This window comes from Telmatherina bonti (genome assembly GCF_933228915.1).
Source record: "Telmatherina bonti genome assembly, chromosome: 5".
Taxonomy (NCBI): Eukaryota; Metazoa; Chordata; class Actinopteri; order Atheriniformes; family Telmatherinidae; genus Telmatherina; species Telmatherina bonti.
This window is the reverse complement of record NC_136623.1, coordinates 6,629,133-6,651,785: the sequence shown is the minus strand read 5'-3', so window position 1 is coordinate 6,651,785 and position 22,653 is coordinate 6,629,133. Positions and strand designations below refer to the sequence as shown.

General features: G+C 43.2%; 2 protein-coding genes across 2 annotated transcripts; both read left to right on the top strand.

The window, feature by feature from the left end:
- The first annotated feature begins 1,887 nt into the window (after positions 1-1,887).
- LOC306755670 (uncharacterized protein) lies at positions 1,888-8,756 on the top strand. The gene is made up of 4 exons (XM_079240161.1): positions 1,888-2,217; positions 4,247-4,297; positions 4,485-4,508; positions 8,067-8,756. The coding sequence occupies exons 1-4, from the start codon at positions 1,965-1,967 to the stop codon at positions 8,117-8,119; spliced, it is 381 nt and encodes a 126-aa protein (XP_079096287.1). The 5' UTR covers positions 1,888-1,964; the 3' UTR covers positions 8,120-8,756.
- Positions 8,757-13,198: 4,442 nt separating this feature from the next.
- Positions 13,199-20,989, top strand: LOC306756136 (apoptosis-associated speck-like protein containing a CARD). The gene is made up of 6 exons (XM_079240806.1): positions 13,199-13,268; positions 13,407-13,753; positions 15,941-15,991; positions 16,139-16,156; positions 19,477-19,500; positions 20,405-20,989. The coding sequence occupies exons 2-6, from the start codon at positions 13,501-13,503 to the stop codon at positions 20,668-20,670; spliced, it is 612 nt and encodes a 203-aa protein (XP_079096932.1). The 5' UTR covers positions 13,199-13,268; positions 13,407-13,500; the 3' UTR covers positions 20,671-20,989.
- Positions 20,990-22,653: the final 1,664 nt, after the last annotated feature.

The window sequence follows — 22,653 nt, the reverse complement described above, 5'->3', positions numbered from 1 at the left end:
CGATCTAAAATACCCAGACCACTAGGATCTGATCTGCCCAGACCACTACGATCTAAAATACCCAGACCACTAGGATCTGATCTGCCCAGACCACTACGACCTAAAATACCCAGACCACTAGGATCTGATCTGCCCAGACCACTACGATCTAAAATACCCAGACCACTAGGATCTGATCTGCCCAGACCACTACGATCTAAAATACCCAGACCACTAGGATCTGATCTGCCCAGACCACTACGATCTAAAATACCCAGACCACTAGGATCTGATCTGCCCAGACCACTACGATCTAAAATACCCAGACCACTAGGATCTGACCTGCCCAGACCACTACGATCTAAAATACCCAGACCACTAGGATCTGATCTGCCCAGACCACTACGATCTAAAATACCCAGACCACTAGGATCTGATCTGCCCAGACCACTACGATCTAAAATACCCAGACCACTAGGATCTGATCTGCCCAGACCACTACGATCTAAAATACCCAGACCACTAGGATCTGATCTGCCCAGACCACTACGATCTAAAATACCCAGACCACTAGGATCTGATCTGCCCAGACCACTACGATCTAAAATACCCAGACCACTAGGATCTGATCTGCCCAGACCACTACGATCTAAAATACCCAGACCACTAGGATCTGATCTGCTCCATGTTTTCTTGCCGCTTGTGGAGTGAAACACATTTTTTAAAAGGTCCGATCCCCCCACCAAACACACACACACACACACACACACACACACACACACACACACACACACACACACACACACACACACACACACACATTGCAGCTGCAAGGCAACAGCAGCTCCAGGAATATACATGTGCTATTTATATACTTGTGCTATTTACCAAGTCAGAAACGCAGTTTTAAAGTTTAAAAACAACATAACGTTGTTTTGACCTGATTTTCTACATCCCAAACACAAGCAGGTAAAAAGAAGGAGGGAGTCTGTGTTCAGTGGATCTTTTCTCCTCTATGGTACAACCTGCTGGTGTTGCATCATGCATGACCTGAAAGCCCGATTAGTCACTTTTACAGTGAGTACCACAGTTAAACATGTAGTGCCTCCCAAAAATGTGCCAGAATCCCCCTCAACTACTGTCCTGTTAAAGAAACAAGCGCTGACAGAGCCTTGTTCCTGTTGCTTCCTGAGGTCCTGTGGTAATGCCAGGTGGTAATTGATGCTGTTTTTAAAACGTTGTGTGGCTTCAAGATTAAAACCAGACATTTGTTGTGTTTTTTTTTCTCCGGTGCTGCATTTGTCCAACAGCTATAAAGCTGACAGAATCTGTTATTAATCTTTGACTGCAACCATGTCAGGAAGATATTTCATTTTTTCATAGGACTTTATATATTATCTGCTATAAAGAAACAAAACAGAATATTATGATGGAAGTCAGACAGCGTAGTCATGCAGCAATATATGTGTGTTTCTGTTTGTGCACACAACAAATGGGTCATTAACCTCACACATGTTGTATGTACAGCTTAGATTTGACTAGATGAGCCGTACAAGATCCGTCTGATTTCTGGTTCACTCCTCCACTCTGAAGAATGCAACAGAGAGATTTCCACAGGCACGAAGAGGAAGAGGTTCGTTAATTTGCATCTTTTCTGCAGGAGCGGTCGGTCCTGAGTGGAATGTCACTCTGTTGTTTTGCTTCCTTTCATACTTCTCAGACATATTTTTCTCTTCTGCACATCGATGTTTGGACATTTTGCAGCTGCACATGTTTGCATGTATCTGGTTGTTATGATTTGTGAGGAAGGAGCTCCACCTGAACTGAAGCTACAACTTCTCTGAGCTGACTGCACCGTGACGTACTCCTCCGCTCCCACCCACTTTTTCATAACTTTCCAGGACTTCCTCTACTTCCTCCGCAGTGAAAGGAAACATCTGTGAGAACCAGCTCGACAGTTTTGGAGATTTTTTTTTTTCTAAAAAATGTCTTCCAGATCTGTTAGAAAGTGTATAAACGAAATCCTGAGTAGCTTGCGTGAAGAAGAGTTTGACAGATTTGTCCACGAGCTCGTGAACAGAGAGCAGGAGCCACCCGTGTTGCTGGACAGGGTGGAGAAGAAAAAGCGCTGGGAAGTAACCGATGTGATGGTGGATACTTTTACTGATAATCCAGCTGTGGATGTGGCCAAGGAGTTACTTGAACAGATGCACCTTGGAAACAAAGCACAGAGACTGGGTAAGCATTCTAACATCTGCTTTTACGTCAGTTGTTATCCAGGCAGGATTTTCCAAAACTTCCAACCTCAGCTGCCGTCTTTATCTGGGGGTGGTCTTTGGAAATGGCCACATATCATCAGTGTGTATTAGATGTTACATAGATCAGCGTGGACCCTGTGTAGCTTTGAAAATGATTTTTTTCTCAGCACAGAATGTAAAGTTAATGAAAAAAGTTGTGGAATATGTGAACTATCACAAACTGAGTGAAAGGAATTGAATTCATGATGCCTCAAATAAAAATGCTTTTAGTGCAGCATGACCAAAACCTGAAAACAGCTGTCCTGGAAGTGTATAGCAACGTAGCAAGAGGTTAAGAATCATACGAACCGATGTCAGGCTGCTTTGTTACATAAATGACACTAGATGTGACATCTGCAGACCTCCTTCCTTTCTCTGTTTCTCCTCCTCCTCTTTTCCTACTTCATCATCTAAATCAACCACTTGATAGATTATTGGAACGTTTAATGTATTTCAGGGTTTTAATGTTTTTATTGTTTTATTTAATTTTGTATCAGTTTATTGCTATTGGTTGCACAGCGCTTTGATTAGACTTTATAAATGAAAATGGTATGGTATGGGACGGGATGGGATCTGTTTGTTTGTGTTCATATTTTTGTCAGTAGATTGCGTTATTTTGGTCACACAGGCACCGCTGTAGGCAGCTATGATTGGGGTCCTTCGGGGTCCTTAGTCGGCCATCTTGCAAATGTGTTTTGTCATTCCACATGGAACAGGCAACTGAGATTGTAGGCGTGCTTAAGTTACAGCAACGGGTTTTACCTGCTGTTTTTTGTTTAACCCTTTGATTATCGTTCTTTGGTCCCCAAGAGCTTGTCAGTGATTTGGATGGATCTTGTTTTTTACAGGGTTAAGGTCCGAGATAAAAAAGATTATATATGTATATATATATATATATATATATATATATATATATATATATATATATATATATATATATATATACATACATATATATGTTTGGAACCCTTGAGAAGACAACTATGTACATTAGTTAATCACATAGTAATTCGATTCTGTGAAGAACATGGGCAACAGACACTTTAAACATTATATTTCTTAAAACCATTTGAACAGTAGTGACCCCAGCGGACAAACAAACTAGCTACATTTCCATTACAGTTTTTTGCAAAATAAAAGCGATTTTATTTTAGATTTAGGCAAACAGCGGTTAGTATATAGGCTCCTATAATCTTGTCAGTTGGAAAAATCAAGGTGACCCCCTGCCTGTCAGGGCTAAACAGGTTAAATCAACCTGATAGTTACATAAAAGTATGATCAAACACCTCACTGAAGCTACATGGATTTATTTGTGCTGTATTTTATGTTTGATTATTGTCTCATATGATTATTTGTTAACATTACTGCTACTAATTGAACCTGTTGATACCAGACGTCCTGTGGCAGGACATGACAAATAAATATGGGTCTCCCTTCTAAGTGCTCCCGAAGCACCAGTATAATTTGTGATTGTTTGCTCGTGTAGAGGCATTAAGTAATTTTGCAGTCCGGGGGAAATGGTGGGCTTGTTGAGATAAATTATAATTTGATTTCAGTCAGATGACAGTGACAATGTGGGCAGCAGCTCGGATAGTTTGTGTCAGAGGAATGGAATCCAGCAGCACTGGATGCTGTTGCATTCAGCATCATGCATACAGCAGGATCGCATCGCGTGTGAGATGGAGGAGTTCTCTACCTGTGTGTTTCTATACCCTTATCTTACTTTCCTCTAGTGTTAATTATCCAGAGCTTCACATATTAACTTTGACATGAACAAATAAATATGCATCAGCATTTTAACACATGACACCTAAACCCAAGTACCCAACAACAAAACATCATGAGGTGCTATCACCACCTATCATTAGCTGTTATCATCCATGAGGTTTTATTAGATATCCAATCTGCTAACTCTGCATGTCACACATCACATTTTTTATTAATTTAACTCTGTTTCCTGGTTTTTGCAGTTGAATTAGCAAGGACATGTGGATATGAACCAGCACCTGGTCCAGGGGATGGTGAGTTGTCTTAATTTCAGTTAAAACCTGAAACCAGACAGATTATCTGATGGATCCTTCATTTTTCATGTGGACTCCCCAAATGCAACCATAAAATCATGACTTCATGTTGAAGCTTGTAAAGTTGCATGAAAAGTTTGAACTGCATCACATGTTAAGAATCTGACACTTGGTTTCCTTCTCTCAGCTGCAGAAGCTGCTCCTCCTCCAGGTGAGTTTTCTCCACCTCTTCTCATTAAACACCAGACATTTATTTGGTTATCTGATGCTTTTTGTCCATTTTTCTTTTTATTAAGGCAATAACAACAAGAATTTGTGTTTTATTTAACAAATGATTGAGATAACGGTTGATTAAAATGGTAAGTTGTAGGTAATACCTCTCGTTCTTGCTTATTGTTTGTGCAGCCAGTTTCTTTTAATAGCAGCTTGTAGTTTTTGTTTAACACTTTGCTTTTAAGACATTTCCCTAGATCCTAGACTATGAGAAGAACTCTTGCTGGTTCTCTCAAGTTATGATAGAGCAAAGAATTATTATTTTTCCTCCAAAAATTAGGCTAGAATGACATTTTACTGCTCTAACTTCACATTTCTTGAGTTAAATTTAGCTGAAACAGCTTTTCCATGATGACAATGTTCCTCTACGCTGTAGTTCCTTTCCTCAGTAGTGGACACATGAACTCTCCCTGATTCACACATGTCCTCCTCAGTCAGCAGCAGATCTTTGAGCTCAGGTGGAGCAAAGTGTCAGATGCAATGAAGTGGTGAGATGTTTTATTCATTCATTCATCCAGCAGCAGATATTCTTCCTTATGTTGAATACAGGCTGAATCTGTGGACATGCAGATATGTTGACAAATACCTCCTGCATAGAAACGCTTCCTAAAATATATCTTTCACATTCATACAGCGCTGTGAAAAAGTATTTGTTCCCTGAACCCAACAACTGGTTTGCTACTATTGCTACTGCAATCATGGAAACTAGTGTCAGTGATGCCTGGTTGCTCCACCTGGTTGCTCCACCTGGTTGCTCCACCTGCAGCTGGTTTGGTGATACCTGGTTGCTCCACCTGGTTGCTCCACCTGCAACCAGCTTGGTGATACCTGGTTGCTCCACCTGGTTGCTCCACCTGGTTGCTCCACCTGCAGCTGGTTTGGTGATACCTGGTTGCTCCACCTGGTTGCTCCACCTGCAACCAGCTTGGTGATACCTGGTTGCTCCACCTGGTTGCTCCACCTGCAGCTGGTTTGGTGATACCTGGTTGCTCCACCTGGTTGCTCCACCTGCGACCAGCTTGGTGATACCTGGTTGCTCCACCTGGTTGCTCCACCTGCAGCTGGTTTGGTGATACCTGGTTGCTCCACCTGGTTGCTCCACCTGCAGCTGGTTTGGTGATACCTGGTTGCTCCACCTGGTTGCTCCACCTGCGACCAGCTTGGTGATACCTGGTTGCTCCACCTGGTTGCTCCACCTGCGACCAGCTTGGTGATACCTGGTTGCTCCACCTGGTTGCTCCACCTGCAGCTGGTTTGGTGATACCTGGTTGCTCCACCTGGTTGCTCCACCTGCGACCAGCTTGGTGATACCTGGTTGCTCCACCTGGTTGCTCCACCTGGTTGCTCCACCTGCAGCTGGTTTGGTGATACCTGGTTGCTCCACCTGGTTGCTCCACCTGGTTGCTCCACCTGGTTGCTCCACCTGCAACCAGCTTGGTGATACCTGGTTGCTCCACCTGGTTGCTCCACCTGGTTGCTCCACCTGCAGCTGGTTTGGTGATACCTGGTTGCTCCACCTGGTTGCTCCACCTGCGACCAGCTTGGTGATACCTGGTTGCTCCACCTGGTTGCTCCACCTGCAACCAGCTTGGTGATACCTGGTTGCTCCACCTGGTTGCTCCACCTGCAGCTGGTTTGGTGATACCTGGTTGCTCCACCTGGTTGCTCCACCTGCGACCAGCTTGGTGATACCTGGTTGCTCCACCTGGTTACTCCACCTGCGACCAGCTTGGTGATACCTGGTTGCTCCACCTGGTTGCTCCACCTGCAGCTGGTTTGGTGATACCTGGTTGCTCCACCTGGTTGCTCCACCTGCGACCAGCTTGGTGATACCTGGTTGCTCCACCTGGTTGCTCCACCTGCAGCTGGTTTGGTGATACCTGGTTGCTCCACCTGGTTGCTCCACCTGCAGCTGGTTTGGTGATACCTGGTTGCTCCACCTGGTTGCTCCACCTGGTTGCTCCACCTGCATTTTGACTCGGCTGCTCCAAAGTCCTTTATTTAAGCCGTCCAGAGGTGGACCAGCTGGTTTGTTTCTGGTTATTTTCCTGTTGCAGAACCAGAGTCTGCTTGAGTGTGAGGTGACTGATGGACCAACGTTGTCCTTCATGGTTTTCTGGGAGCAGCTGAGTTCAGCAGCAACGCAGCCCCAGACCATCACACTACTCCCGCCATGCCGGACTGTTGCTATGACGGTCTGATGTTTTTATTTTTCACCAGATGGAACGGGACACAAACCTTCCAGGAAGTTCATCGTCTGTCTCGTCAGTCCAGAGAATATTTCTGGGGGATCATCCAGATGTTTCTTGTGTGAAACATGTGAGACAAGCCTTTGTGTTAGTTTTGGGAGGTCGTGGTTTTGTTCTTGCAACTCTCCCATGATGCATTTCTGTCTTTTTGGTTGTTAAATTATGAACTCTGAGCTTAACTGAGGCAAGTGAAGCCTGCAGTCTTTACATGTTCTTCTGGATTCCTTTGTGACTCCTGGATGAGTCATTGTTGCGTAACTGGAGGAATTTCCGGAGGTCAACAACTCCATGGAGGATGTGTTCCCAGTTTTCTGCTCTGACCGTGGTCGGCTGGAGTCCTGAAGTCTTACAAACAGCTTGGAACCTTTCCAGACTGACAGATTTCAGCCTCTTTGTTTCTCGCTTGTTCTTGAATTTCTTTGGATGGCGGCTTCACTTCCTCACACAACTTCTGTTGAAGTGATTTCTTCATTGATCCGGTCTGACGGTGATCAGGCCTGGATGTGATCAGTGAAACTGATGTGAAAATGTGCTAATTAGTTACCTAGGGGGTTAGACTACGTTTACACATGGGGTCATGAAGGTTTGGAGAGATTCAAGTTTTATTCATAAATAAAATAACCATTTAAAAAGCTACATTTTGTATTTAGTCAGGTTATTTTTGTCTTTTTGAAGATTTGTGACGATATGAAACATTAAAATTTACAATATTTTAGGAAATTAGGAAGAAGGCAAATACTTTTTTACAGCGCTGTTTATATATACTGTATATAATATCACTGAAATTACATTTTTTTATAAAGTATTGCTGGAGTTTTTGTAGATAAAGTCAGTATAATATCCTGGCTTTAACCAATAAGCAGTTTGAATTATTATGCATTTTACCAGCATTTGTCCTGTAATTACACAAAGTATTGCATTTGCTGCTTGGTCTTTAGCTTTTTAAATATTTCATTTGATGAACTGAACAGTAATTCAGGTTAGAGCAAACGAAGACACAGAGCTGGAGGATGCAGGAATAAAAGCAGGAGGCTGTCTCTGGATGGATACATCATCAGCAGGGACAACATGTGGTCCATGTTTCTGAGACAGTCAGAGAATCCAGACTGAGATGGTTTGGACAGAGGAGGGACGGTGAAGGATGCTGAGGTTGGAACAACCAGGCAGGAAGCTCAGTGGAAGACAGAGGAATGTTTTTTACTTCACTATTCAGCAACTAAAAGACTCTTTCTTTCCTTTTTCCCCAGTGACTCCTGGAGACGACGTTGAGAGGATGGAAACTCTGAGCTTCCTTCACTGACCTCCGTTTATATGGATCACAGAGGAAACTGCTTTGCTCTGAAACATCAGTAGAAACAGTTTTTAATGTAATTCATGTCCAAAGTAGGAACCATGAAGCTGTTTTTAAACCTCAAACTGTTTTGCCTTGATGTTTGTTGAACATTTTCGCATCCTGATGATAATTTTCTGTCGTTTCTTCTTTTAAAATCTGTTTGAATAAATTTTGTGTGACTCACTTCGTCCTAACAAATTGATTTTACCCTTTCTGTCATATATTTTACAGAAAAAGGAGGTAAACAACCAAAAGAAATGATGAAAACACTTCCTTTGGAAATAACTTATAAAAAGTTACCAGATGAAGCAGTGATACAATACCAAGCGAAATATTTAAGCTCACAACAGTCTTTTGATAAAGACATATTAGTGCTGCAGCCTCTCTTACACACGTGTAAGCATTTGTTCTGTAGACTCATTCACACACACACACACACACACCCCTACCTTGTTCCTGCACATGAAGCATATTCTGTAGTTTGGTCTTTGTGTTTGTTGAACTTCTCCCTCTCTGTGTGACAGCCTGTCATCTTCTTTCAGCTGCTTCCATTTGTTTAAAACAAATTCAGGAATTTTAAATAAAAGTTTTCCAATTTTAGCTCAAAATTCAGCGATTAAAAGATGTTCAGTCAACCAGGTTGTCCTCTTCTTTAACTTTCACCGTAGAACAGCTGCAGGAAGATAAAGGTCCTTGATCAAAAAGCTGCGTGATGAAACGCAGCATCATGTGCAGCTCTGACTGTCGTACCTCCTCGGTCACACATCAGCCAGCTCTGTGTCGCATCAAGCAGTCTGATGGAAGTCAGGCTCATTTTCCAGCAGCATTCTGTGTGACAGAGGACCAGACCGGCAGTCTTGGACCTTTCTCTCTCTGGGAAATGCCTTCAAAGTGTGAGGGAGTGTAAAACAAATCCTGAGCAGCCTGACCAGGGCTGGAAAAGGTTGACAGGCTCGTGCACGAGCTGGTGAGAAGAGACAGCAGCCACGCGTGTTGTTGGAGAAGGTGGACGGGTCGTGGGAAGCCATGGAGGTGATGGTCAAGGCTTTGGATGATGACGGCGCCGTGGAGATGTCCAGCTGGAAAAGATCCATCTTCACAAACCAGCACAGGACCCGGGTAAGGGTCCCAACGGGGGTCAAGCCGGCAAGGGCGTAGCCATCATTTTAGATGTGAGGGGGACAAATTGCTTAGATCTATAGAATGATTTATCATCCTCTCGTATTTAATCAGTCAATCAAAACCTTATTCAAGGAGCACTTTCACACACCACCAGGTAACCAAAGTGCTGTGCATTAATAGCATAACAATAAAACAGCTGAAAGACAGTAAAATAGTTCAAAAGACAAACAAGGACAGAAAAGACGTGGTGGTCCTGCTCTCTGGAGTTAAAAGCCAATGTAAAAAGATGAGTTTTTAAAAGAGACTTAAATTGTATCTATCCTTAGCGGCTACAGAACCACATAAATACAAACAGCACAGGACCCTGAAACCAACTTTAGTTCTTTAGGATGATATACGATCAAACTCTAAAGTCAAAATCCAAAATCTAAAGCTGCTAAACTGGTTGAGTTGACAGAGAATGACCCTGGAGCGTCTACAGGGAGAGTAGTCAGATTATTATGTTCCAAATGACGAGACTGAAAACAAAGAGTTATGTAAAACACCATTCCTGTTTAATTAAATCAGTGTGAAATTAATAAGTTAAACAGAATATAATGACCAATGCCTGCTGCCTGATACAGCAGTCAGATTATATTTGCAAATGAATAATTAATTCATTATTCGTATTATAAATCAATAATAAACAAGTATTGTCTTTAAAATGGTAGTTAAACTGCATCTGTTAAGTATTTTGTTGTTGAACCAATGGAATAAAAGACCACAGGCTCGCCTAAAAAACTATATTCCAAAATAATATCATGAGCTCTAAATTTCATTTTACACTCAAGCAGAAACAGTAATATGACCAAAATAAAAACATTTTATGTTAATGTTTGAGTGGGGGCTATCCATAAATAGATTAAAAATAAATTAACTAAACATACAGTAGTAAAATAAAATTGTTGTAGAATTTAATCTCAAAATCTCTTTGATGCCAAAAATATTTCCTCTTAGTCTGTTGGAACACAGACGTTCTACGGCGCAACTTTTGTTATAATTTCTCCTGCTGTGAAGACCGTCCATGTCCATCCCTGCTGGTCTCTGGACCACTGTCTCCATCCTGCTGGTCTCTGGACCACTGTCTCCACCCTGCTGGTCTCTGGACCACTGTCTCCACCCTGCTGGTCTCTGGACCACTGTCTCCACCCTGCTGGTCTCTGGACCACTGTCTCCATCCTGCTGGTCTCTGGACCACTGTCTCCATCCTGCTGGTCTCTGGACCACTGTCTCCATCCTGCTGGTCTCTGGACCACTGTCTCCATCCTGCTGGTCTCTGGACCACTGTCTCCATCCTGCTGGTCTCTGGACCACTGTCTCCACCCTGCTGGTCTCTGGACCACTGTCTCCACCCTGCTGGTCTCTGGACTACTGTCTCCACCCTGCTGGTCTCTGGACCACTGTCTCCACCCTGCTGGTCTCTGGACCACTGTCTCCATCCTGCTGGTCTCTGGACCACTGTCTCCATCTTGCTGGTCTCTGGACCACTGTCTCCACCCTGCTGGTCACTGGACCACTGTCTCCATCCTGCTGGTCTCTGGACCACTGTCTCCACCCTGCTGGTCTCTGGACCACTGTCTCCACCCTGCTGGTCTCTGGACCACTGTCTCCATCTTGCTGGTCTCTGGACCACTGTCTCCACCCTGCTGGTCTCTGGACCACTGTCTCCATCCTGCTGGTCTCTGGACCACTGTCTCCATCTTGCTGGTCTCTGGACCACTGTCTCCACCCTGCTGGTCTCTGGACCACTGTCTCCATCCTGCTGGTCTCTGGACCACTGTCTCCACCCTGCTGGTCTCTGGACCACTGTCTCCACCCTGCTGGTCTCTGGACCACTGTCTCCACCCTGCTGGTCTCTGGACCACTGTCTCCACCCTGCTGGTCTCTGGACCACTGTCTCCACCCTGCTGGTCTCTGGACCACTGTCTCCACCCTGCTGCTGGTCTCTGGATCACTGTCTCCACCCTGCTGGTCACTGGACCACTGTCTCCACCCTGCTGGTCTCTGGACCACTGTCTCCACCCTGCTGGTCTCTGGACCACTGTCTCCACCCTGCTGGTCTCTGGACCACTGTCTCCAACCTGCTGGTCTCTGGACCACTGTCTCCACCCTGCTGGTCTCTGGACCACTGTCTCCACCCTGCTGGTCTCTGGACCACTGTCTCCACCCTGCTGGTCTCTGGACCACTGTCTCCAACCTGATGGTCTCTGGACCACTGTCTCCACCCTGCTGGTCTCTAAATTAGCTAAATTCAACAAGGGTATTGCTTTTTTAGAACAATGTTCCTTCCATAGAAGTAAAAAGTTTCCATCCAAGTAATTACTCTAGTAAGAGTAAAACAGATCTAGAGAAAAAACTACTGAAATGCAGTGTAGCCAAACATCTGATTTTATTCATCAATTAACATTATTGAAATCATTCAATCAAAATAATAACCAGCAGTCGTGAAACTCATTAACTTTAAACTTTAACTACCACAAAACTTAATTAAATCTTTACAAATATAACAGTGAAAGGAAGACAAATAAATTCATATTATTTTCTACCCAGAAGTGAGTAATCTCAGAGCAGCCTAAATAGTAGTCTAACTTTACTTCAGTAAGAGCAGCTTATTATTACTTTAGAATAATAATACTGAAGTAAAAACATCTTTCCAACAAAATAACTTCCAAGAGTCCAATTTATCTAAAAAGTTATTCAAGTAAATGTAGATACTACTACTTCTGCCTTAACTAGCTAGCTTAGCTAGGTTAATTGACATCTATCTGTCATCTTTAAAAATCCACATGTTGACATAAACATGACAGAATGTCTCTGTTTCTGCTCTTATCTACATTCAGCAGAATTAATCATCTGTCGCGGTTTGTTTAGAAGAAACTGTCATTGTTTTTTATTATTTGTCTGGTTTGGTGAACATGTTAGAAGATGGGAATGACGCCTCCGTTAGCACACGGTGTTTGTCGTTAGCCGCCATAGCTTCGCCTGCTCGTCATGCGTTTAGGTGCGGCTCGGAAAAACACGTTTCAGCATGTAAAAAAGTAATCAAGTGGTTATAATAGCTATAAAAAGTGCGGGGGATAGAGGACAGAGATGCGGGAAGTGCGGGGGACATGTCCCCCGTGTACCCCGCGTCCGCTACGCCCATGCAAGCCGGTCATTAGTGGGGTGGTATTTTATTTTGGGATGGACAGATCAGGAGTGAGGACAAGTCTGGCCAGATTGAGACGGTTTGGAAGCTGTTGTGGAGGTTATGGAGGAAGTTAAGCCTTCATTCCTGCAAAACCAAGTCACAGCTCAGAGTCTAGACACCAAACTGTAACACTGGAAGTGGTTTGCAAACAGAAGACAAAGGACTCCATGAAGAGAAGAGGATGAGGAGGGTTACATGGAGGCAGATGACCCCTCTGGCAAGCCCTGAAGGGAGCAGCTGAAAAGGTAAAGAAGTCATGTCAGATCATGTTTCATCATGCTGGGAGACTATAGTTTTCCTTTTCAGGACATCTTCTGCTTCTCTTCCTCTGTTTTTGTCTGCAGAGTCCATCTTCCCACCCCTCTGGAAATGAAACCTGACATTAGAACCGATTAAATCCTTTCAGGATCGTTGTTATTTTCACGATTCCAAAGACTCTTCGTGTCCCTCAGTGGCGCTTGTTGGCCCCATCTCAGATGTCTTCATCCCTCAACGACCAGCAGCAGTTTCTCATCAGAAGTCCAGAAAACAAAGGAAATAAAAAGTGATCAAGTCAGCTGAGAAGCCAAACAGGAATGATCCCTGAACACGATGTAACCTGAACACTGAGCCTCCTTCACTCACCGCATCTCATAGGAAATGTTTTGGTCTGAGTATGAAGGAGGAAGATGAAGCTGTCTGTGTTCTGGTGCCATGCCAGGGTGAGCGTTGTGGTTATTTCTGGCGGGAAATGAGCTCCACCAAACTCACAGCTTTCATAAATAAGTATGTACTAAATGATGGGACACATTTATTCCTGTGGTTTCCTCCTGGAAGGCTGCTTCTCACCTAGCCTGATCTGTGTGTGTGTGTGTGTGTGTGTGTGTGTGTGTCGTAATTTCACTCTGGCGGTGCTTCTCTCAGTCTGAGAACATCGCAACAGGACGTGAACGCACCACTGCGCGCAGCTGGACGTGGTCACACCAGGATCGATCATTTCCAACCTTTTCTCTGAAAAATGCCTCCCAAAAACAGCAGGCAGTGTTTGGACAGAGTCCTGGGCAGCCTGGCAGGGGAAGACTTTGACAGGTTCGTCAACGAGCTCGTGCACAGACAGCAGGAGCCGCGCGTGCTGCTGAACAGGGTGGAGGGGAAGAAACACTGGCAAGTTACAGAGGTGATGGTCGCGACCTTCACTGCCAGTGGGGCTGTGGACGTGGCCGTGGAGCTGCTGGAAGAGATCAGCCTCACCAGTAACGCAGAGGAACTGGGTAAGAACACGCGCACGTCGCTCACGCGGGATTTGACTCAAGTTTGCGCCATTAGTTGCGTTCAGTGAAAACAAACCAACATCTTCTTCCTGCTTCTTCTTCTCTTTTTTCTTTCACTTTCGGACATTTTCCTGCGGAGACATCCAGTCTGAATCACCAGTTGGAGGGAAACCAGTTGGAACTGGTTGCAGCTGTAAAAAGAAAGGAATCTAATGTTTCATGTATAACAACGTAATTAAACATGATCTGGTTCTTTCAGGTCTAAAATCCTCAGTTAAACAACATAAACATACATATTTGCCACATTTTGGACCTGGAGGTGAAAGTCTTCAGTTTCTGCTTCACACAGACTGAATCTGACCTGCAGTGTCTGTCATCATGTGAGGTTTCTGTCAAGTCCCAGCAGCTAAAGACTCACCTGGAAACAGGCAAAGCAGCAGCTCACGTAGGAGAGGAAAACCATCAACCGCAGCAGCTATACTGGTTTGCTGCTGTGTGCCACTGGTTTCAGTCTACAAACTGGACCAGGCTGTTTTTAGAAAGATTACTTTGTGTCTTTCCTCTCCGCTTTCCTCCAACGCCGGGGTCTGCAGCCCGCCATCATGAGGCTCTGTAGACCGTCCACACCTTCCTCACCAACTCATTTTTATAAATAGAAATGCAATAACAAAGGCAGGTTTTAGTCATTTTTCTGTTGAATTTATTTATTTATTTGTGGATTTATATATTATTTATTTTTATATATTAATATATATATTTATTTTGTATATTATTTATTATTGATCTGATTTCTCTATTTTTATTATGGGCAAAAATAACAATTTAATCAACAAGTTAAAGCAAAGTAAGTTTTGACAGAGTCTGAAAAGGAGCAAGTAGAAGACAAAATAAAAGATAAATAAATACTTATACATGTACACACAGAGACAAAACAATATACCTTGATATGTAGTCATACACCTATCTATGTATTTATACTCACATACCTGCCTATGCACTTATATTTTATCACATATCCACACATGCATGTACCCATAACCTACATATATACTTGCTGTTGTGGATTTTCATACACATGTCCATATACTCACATTTATATTTATATAGAAGTATAGCTTTATGTACACAATGTAATTACACAAAAAGTATCAGTAATGTTTGATTCTTGTCGTTAGAAATGATGGCTTTCTTCTCTTCCCTTATTCCTTTTCTTCTTCTTATCATTTCTCTTTTTCTTTTTCTTCCCTTTCCTCTTTTTCTTCTTCTTCTTTTGCTCTTTTCTACTGCATTGCATGGAAAAACATTTGATCCTTTTTTGCATTCAATCATCGTGATTTTCTTCATTTTAAAACTGATAGTAAAGTATAAAAATAGCCATGTAATTGTGTTTCTTCAAAAATGACTCATTTTATACAGTATATATTTTATTCATGGTTTTTTAACATGAAGAAATATTTGCATTTCTAAATGAGTTTTATTTTGCTAGTCAGAGGGTTAAGTGAAAGTAAAATCAAAGCTGATCAGCTACACCACCTTGACCAACACCTGCTGCAGGTAGACTGGGTATCTTCCTTTGACTCCAGTGAGAGGCGTCAGTCTGGTAGACAGACTTTAATCCCACCTCTCATTAACCCGACACGACCCTCGTGGCTTCTTGGTGCCCCTAATGAGTCTTTACAAAGGTCAGACAGACGCCAGACTCTTCAGACCCTGCTGCTTAGTCATGGTGCCACAAGAGGACAATGTCACCTGTCAGTAACCCCGCCCCCTCTCAGTGACCTCACGGTTGTCGCCAAGCTTTTCCCAGTGGCGACTAAGAGATAAGTCAGAGCGTTATCACCCCCCCCCTCTAAACGGAGCTGTAAAATATGTAAAACAACTTGAGGTTGTAAATAAATCATATAAAAAGTTTCCAAAGTGGAAAAGCTCTTTATTCTGCTGCTACCAGGTTATGTTTGATGGGACAAAAACCAAGAACTGGTCTTTCACTCTGATCTTCAGCGCTTTAACTCATCCATGGCACGTGAACCTGAAACATCCGCCCCTGCTCAGACTCCCTGCATGCCTCCGTCTCCGTGCCATCACTCCCATCAAGTCTTCCTTTCATGTTTTATTTCCTAACTGTGTGTCAGGCTTCATTCCCATCGTGTCTGAATGAATTTAACTCTTTAACGCTTGTGTTTGCAGCTGCTTTAGCGAAGGCGTGTGGATATAAAGCGAAGCCTGGTCCCGGCGCTGGTGAGTTGTCTTACCTCCTGTTATAACATGGGAGTATCTGGTGGATCCTCAGTCCTTCATGAGGGGTCACCAAACACATAAACTTGCATGAAAAGTTTCATCTGCATGGCATTTAACGCTCCAACGCCGTGTGTTTTCTCCCCCCAGCTGCAGCAGATGCTCCAGGTGAGTGTGTTGGCTCTACCTCCATGTGAAGGTGAGATGTTTTCACCACGTTTAGATCTGAATATCTTAAACGACTTAAACATCTGCTGCTCAGTGAGGCGGCTTTGTTAGCTTAGCAGCTTAACTAGTCATGTTTAAGGTTTTATAGGTGGTGATGTGCAGTGAAATCATGTTTTAATGTTAAATCTTCCCATAAAGCAGGGAAAGTTTAAACTGCGTCTCATTTCCAGACCCTAACACTGCTGAATTTACTTTCACAGCTGGAGCAGGCGGTCCTCCTCCAGGTGAGCTAGCATTAGCTATACTAAGACAAAACACAAATATCACTGCATTGAAACCCTTTTTACTTTTTATTTCTTCACCTCTTGGTTAACGTGTCCTGGAAGACAAACACAAACTCAGCAACAGTGATGCATATGATACACACAGTTTCTGGGACATTTAGCATCATTTTATGGTAAAAACTTTGCTGTTGGACACAACCTGATGCCTGTCTTCTGTCCCCTGATGGATCCCAGGAAGCAGAAGATCCCGCTATAAGCTCATGAATAGTAAATATCCCCCAAAAAGGGATGTTCTTGTTACATTCTCCTAAAGGGATAAATAAAGACTTAATATGAGACATATTGGATGTTTCCTACCATTTTTGACATGGATAGGTCTAAAAGGGTTGATACTTCACTCAGCTTGTATATAGGCTGTTGGAGCAAAGCATAACTACTGCTACTTGGCCCAAAACTGCTCTGACATGAGGTTTGGGTCTTCATTGTGGAGGTGAAACACGCTGACGATGTTAATCTGAGCTGTGGGGTCGGCGTGTCGTAGTTACAGGTCTCACAGTTACAGTTAGTGTCAATGAAAAATGAGGGTTTACACTTAGCATGATTATGATGCGTTAATTCATTTGTAGCACTATAAATGTGCAAAACCACATGAACACCCTCAACAGGACTTCTAGTCCTTCAAAACTGGTAACGGTGTGTTCAGACCAAACGCATTTTTAGCGTCCAAAACGCTGAACGCTCGACTCTGGTCACTAAACTGCTACTTTTGTGTCCGACAGCCAAAACGCTCCTGCTGCGTTTGCCGCTTGTCTGGAGCGAGCGGCAAACGCGGCGGAAAAGAGAAGAGGGAGGCGGCGCTTTCCTTCCGGTCAGTCTGAATGATGGCGGATTCAGTAGAGAGATGGCATGGTTTTATTTAATAAATAAAGCTAGAGGACGTTGTCGTTGGGCAGTGATTGTCGGTGTTAATGCAACAAGAGCCGCACTCAGCAGAGAGCCGCCGCCGCCCCCAAACAAAGCGTTGCTAGGCAACGTATCCTGCTACGTTGCCAAATCAGTAACATTCAGCTTTTTAGCAAGGAATGGTTTTCCTAAATATTGCACGGAGTAATCGCATCTCAGCCCTGTGTCTGGGTTCACCACAGGAATCCTCCAGGAACTGCGAGCTGATCGCTCTGATTGGTTGACGCCCCGCGTCGAGTGGCCAAAGTTCAGCTTTGCCCATCTCTGGCTTTTGACGCGCGGAACGCTAACGCCCAAAACGCTCAAAACATGACGCGAGAAAGCTCGACGCCCCCTTGCCGCGCCTCCCCATAGACTTTACATGGAAACCTCAAAACACGTTTGGTCTGAACACACCGTAAGACAAGTTTGATTTCGTGATGATAAAGCTCTTTGACAAAACGTTGACGCATTTTTTAGGTAGGTATATTTATAATTTATTACTATGTGATACATCAACAGTATTTTAGTGTAACCTTCATCCTGGAGGCTGTTTGTGGGCAGAAGACCAGTATCAGATTGTGTTCAACAGGATTTTGAATTCTTAAGCTGAATTGAAGCTCTCAATTTACCAGTCGATCTACATTCCTACCCTCACCTATGGTCATGAGCTGTGGGTCGTGACCGAAAGAAGGAGATCTCGTATACAGGCGGCTGAAATGAGTTTCCTCCGCAGGGTGGCCGGGCTCTCCCTTAGAGATAGGGTGAGGAGCTCGGTCATCCGGGAGGAGATCAGAGTAGAGCCGCTGCTCCTCCGCATTGAGAGGAACCAGTTGAGGTGGCTCGGGCATCTGGTCAGGATGCCTCCTGGACCTCCCTGGTGAGGTGTTCCAGGCACGTCCCTCTGGGAGGAGACCCCGGGGAAGACCCAGGATACGCTGGAGGGATTATATCTCTCGGCTGGCCTGGGAACGCCTCAGGATCCCCCCCGCAGAGTTGGCAAATGTGGCTGGGGAGAGGGAAGTCTGGGCTTCCCTGCTTAGGCTGCTGCCCCCGCGACCCGACCCCGGATAAGCGGCAGAAGATGGATGGATGGATAGTGATTTAGGTTTGAGTCACAGACGTGACAAATGAACTTGAACAGACTCTAATCCAGCTTCTTTTGACTCCCGGCATGTTGACGTTTATCTGTGAAGCACAAAACGTTTCAGTTAGATTCTCATAAATGTTAAAAACTAAATGAATGGTTCAAAGAAAGCATTAAAGTAGTAAAATGCAGCAAAAAACAGCTAAATGAATAAAATCCTGACTAAATAAGCTGCAGGACCCCGGATAAGTGTCTCAGAAACTGTGTGGATCACCTGTGTCACATTGGGCTTTGTGTGTTTCAGCTTTAATTAGAGCAAAATGAGCCTGTAAATGCAAAAAGATTCATCTGTGGAAGTATCGAGTCTGTTTTGTTTGCATGTACGCATAAACGCATTTAAGCCGCCTTGTCACAGTAGTGAACAAAGTCCACCGACAACTTCTTTATCCTGCTGATTTACGAGGTTTCTGGCAGTTTTTCAGCTTTACATTTAAAGCAGAGGTGGGAGTTTCCCTGCTGCAACACACCTGACACACAACAGACAGAACCTGCAGACCTGTGCAGAGCTTGACATGAAACTCTGCACAGGTCTGCTGGTCACGCGTTGATCTGAGTCCAGCGTGTTGCAGCAGGGAAACTCTGAACACTTGCAGGCCTTCGGGGACCAGAGTTGCCGACCCTGGTTCAGAGGAGACAACATCTGATGGATCAAATAACTTTGTTTTCAGACTCAAGTCGCTGATCTGGTGTCGTGGTTCAGACAGTAAAGAGTATTTATTCCATGATTCTGAAATGAAATAATCTAATGGGAAAGAAAACTGGACGTCAGTGTGCAGGTCAGACAGCGTTACGTGGTGTTTGACATGCTGGAGCTCAGACGCTCCAGCAGCTTCCAGAGAGATGAATCAAAACACTCCGTCCTCTTTTCATTTTACAGTTTGCATGAAAAACAAAGTTAACTTTCATCACATCCTAAAGAGTCTAACATTGTTCATTTCTTCTCACAGCTGCAGCAGCTGCTCCTCGTTCAGGTAGGTGGCTTGGCTCAACTACTTCTTCTACTTCAACGAGAATCATTCAAATTTTGCTGCTTTTCCCTTCAAGGCGAGAAGATTTTTGCTGCTTTATGTATCTTGTTGTCAGACTTTAATCTGTTTCTGGTGTTAAACTGTGACAAACTATGAATCTGAATGAAATAACTAAAAACAACAGAGTAAAATAAATAAAATATTCATAAAAACTAAAATTTAGGGATGTTCTGGAACCATTTCTTCTGTCTGATCTCATTTCCAATACCCAGAGTTAAAGTATCTGTATCAATACCAAGTATTGATCCCATACCGGTGTTATTTTATTAACAGGTCTGAAAAATTTATATGATTTAACTGATTTTATTTTATTCATTATAGACTTTGATGTATGATGCTGTTGCTATCACTACATGATTAAAGTACTCTGTGATCATACACACACACACACACACACATATTTCATATTTTAACAACACATGATCACCACAGAAGTTTTTCTGATTATTAAATGAATAAACTCAAAAGAATTTCTACAAAAACATCTTCAAATTGGACTGAAAGTGAACGTTTTCCCCGGTTGCTTTCAGGCTGCAGGAGCAAATCTGGCAGCATCTGCCGCCTTTTGGAAACTTCGGCCCTGCCTGAGAGGCATGTCGCCCTGTTTACGGTTGTTTACAGCTGTAAACAACCGTAAACAGGGTCTGTACGCAACATTGAAAATATTCCATTTTATATCCAGAACCAATGTGAAGAACACTTTTATATTTTCCTGCTTCTCCCAAATCTGTCCAGCAGACGTAGATTAAAAGATAAAAACTTTGACCAGCTTACACATTTATGATTTCAGATCCTGATTCTTTAGTTATTTCATAACTAAAAGACTTTTTCTTTCCTCTTCCCTCAGAGAAACACTTTGTGGACAGACACAGGAGGTCCCTGATCCAGGACCTGAAACTCGTCGAACCCATTCTGGATGTACTTCTGGATCATGACGTGATTAATAAAGAAATGTATGATGAGGTTAGAGAAGAGAAACCCGCCTCCAGCAAGATGAGGAAGCTTTTTGAATATCTTCATGGAACCGGTGACGCTGGGAAAGACGTCTTCTTGGCAGCTCTGAAAGAGCAGCAGCCGTATCTTTACAAGAAACTTCTCAACCAGTCAGACTAGGTTTCCTGCTGAGAACTCGTTACGTTCTCCGTGAGAAGCGACAACTTTGTTCCTGTTTTCAGGATTACAGCAGCAAGAAAAGAGTTTCTTTTGGTCCCGTCCTCCATGGGAAGATTGTCTGCAACATTGCTGTGGGTCTGTAGCTGCGTTTGCATCACTCCTGGAAGTGTGCAAAACCTAAATATCACAATTAAAAAACCAGTAATGAAATCCCCACATTTAAAAAAAACTCTTCAATATCGCTAAAATGTTTTTATGCTCTCATGAGGACGTTTTTCAGACAGTGATCTAGAAAAAGTTCAGGAAAAAGAAATTAATTCCCTACAACTGATTTGTTACTTATGCAGTAATTTTTCATCTCTTTTTAACTCCTTTTTCTAAATGTTTTGCAGTTTGAACATTTGAAATAAAATCTTCATTTTAAATGAATTTTGAATTATTTTTATCGGTTTTCTCTTGATTTTACAAGACATGAAGCGAATGCAGCAGACAAAATGTGGAATTCATCCAGGGCAGAAACATGGAGAGATGCTGCAGGACAACATGCGACGCTGCATCCTTTAACCCCACAGAACTACAGCTTGATTCTCCCTGCAGTGCAGCCATTCTCATATTTAGTTATTTATTTATTCATAACCTTCCATTTAAAAAAAAAAAAAAGGTTAAATTCACAATAGTCACTCAAATAACTGGAATGAAAAAGGTCAAACATTTGCTCAGTCATAATTAAACATTGTTTCTTAATTAAATTAAAAAGATTTTTTTTTTTTTAATTCTGGACAAATGAAAGCATTTTGCTGATGAGCAGTTGGACAAAATACCTGCCGACAGGTGCAGAAGTTGCAGAAAGTGACGCTGTCGCTGTCTTCATTGCGCCATTTAAAGCTCCTGTCTCCAATTTATTGATCTATTTTGACCCGTCTCGACCATTTCAGTCTGCAGTGTCATCAACACTCACAGTATTTACTCTGCATCGGATGAGACTGACGTAGACGTAGACACCGGTAGATTTTTACGTTCCAGTCAAACTCTTATTTAAGCTGTCAAAAATAAGACATATCCGGGTAAAAACGTACTTCTGGTCACCCTGAAATCAGCAAAGGTTTGTTTTTTGTTTTGTTTTTTACATCCCCGTCTTTTCCACAACCAGTTTTCCGTTTCTGGGACTTTATCAGGCAACAGGCTGACGGTGGGTTTGGTCCATGTAAACAGAAACATACAATAACTCCTGATTTACACAGTTGAAACAATAATTATAATGCATACTGACATTATTTTAATCCGTTTTTTATTTTTATTTTTTACCATCAGTGTTTTCTTTTCTTCTCGGACTTTTTCAAATGATCTCCTGTTTATCATCTGTAAGGACTGAAACCAGCTGACTGCCCGTGATGTTACGTACGTCGCTGCTCACTTCAGATGATGTCAGTTCCATTACGGTGGTCCTGAGGGGAAAAAATCACTTCCGTTGTGGCTTAATGTGTCGTGTTGTGGCTTTTGTTGTGCTGTGACACTTCAGGGCCACCGTACGGTTTAAAGAGACGACTGAGAAACTAAACTCACTCAGAAACATGGAGATTCACAAACACTGGACTGCAGCTGGAGTCGGTGCTTCAGGGACCACCATGCACAGTCACATGCACAGTCACATGCACAGATACGTGCACAGACACATGCACAGATACCTGCACAGACACATGCACAGACACATGCACAGATACGTGTACAGACACATGCACAGACACATGCACAGATACGTGTACAGACACATGCACGGACACATGCACAGACACATGCACAGATACATGCACAGATACGTGTACAGACACATGCACAGACACATGTACAGACACATGTACAGACACATGCACAGATACATGCACAGATACATGCACAGATACGTGTACAGACACATGCACAGACACATGTACAGACACATGTACAGACACATGCACAGATACATGCACAGATACATGCACAGAT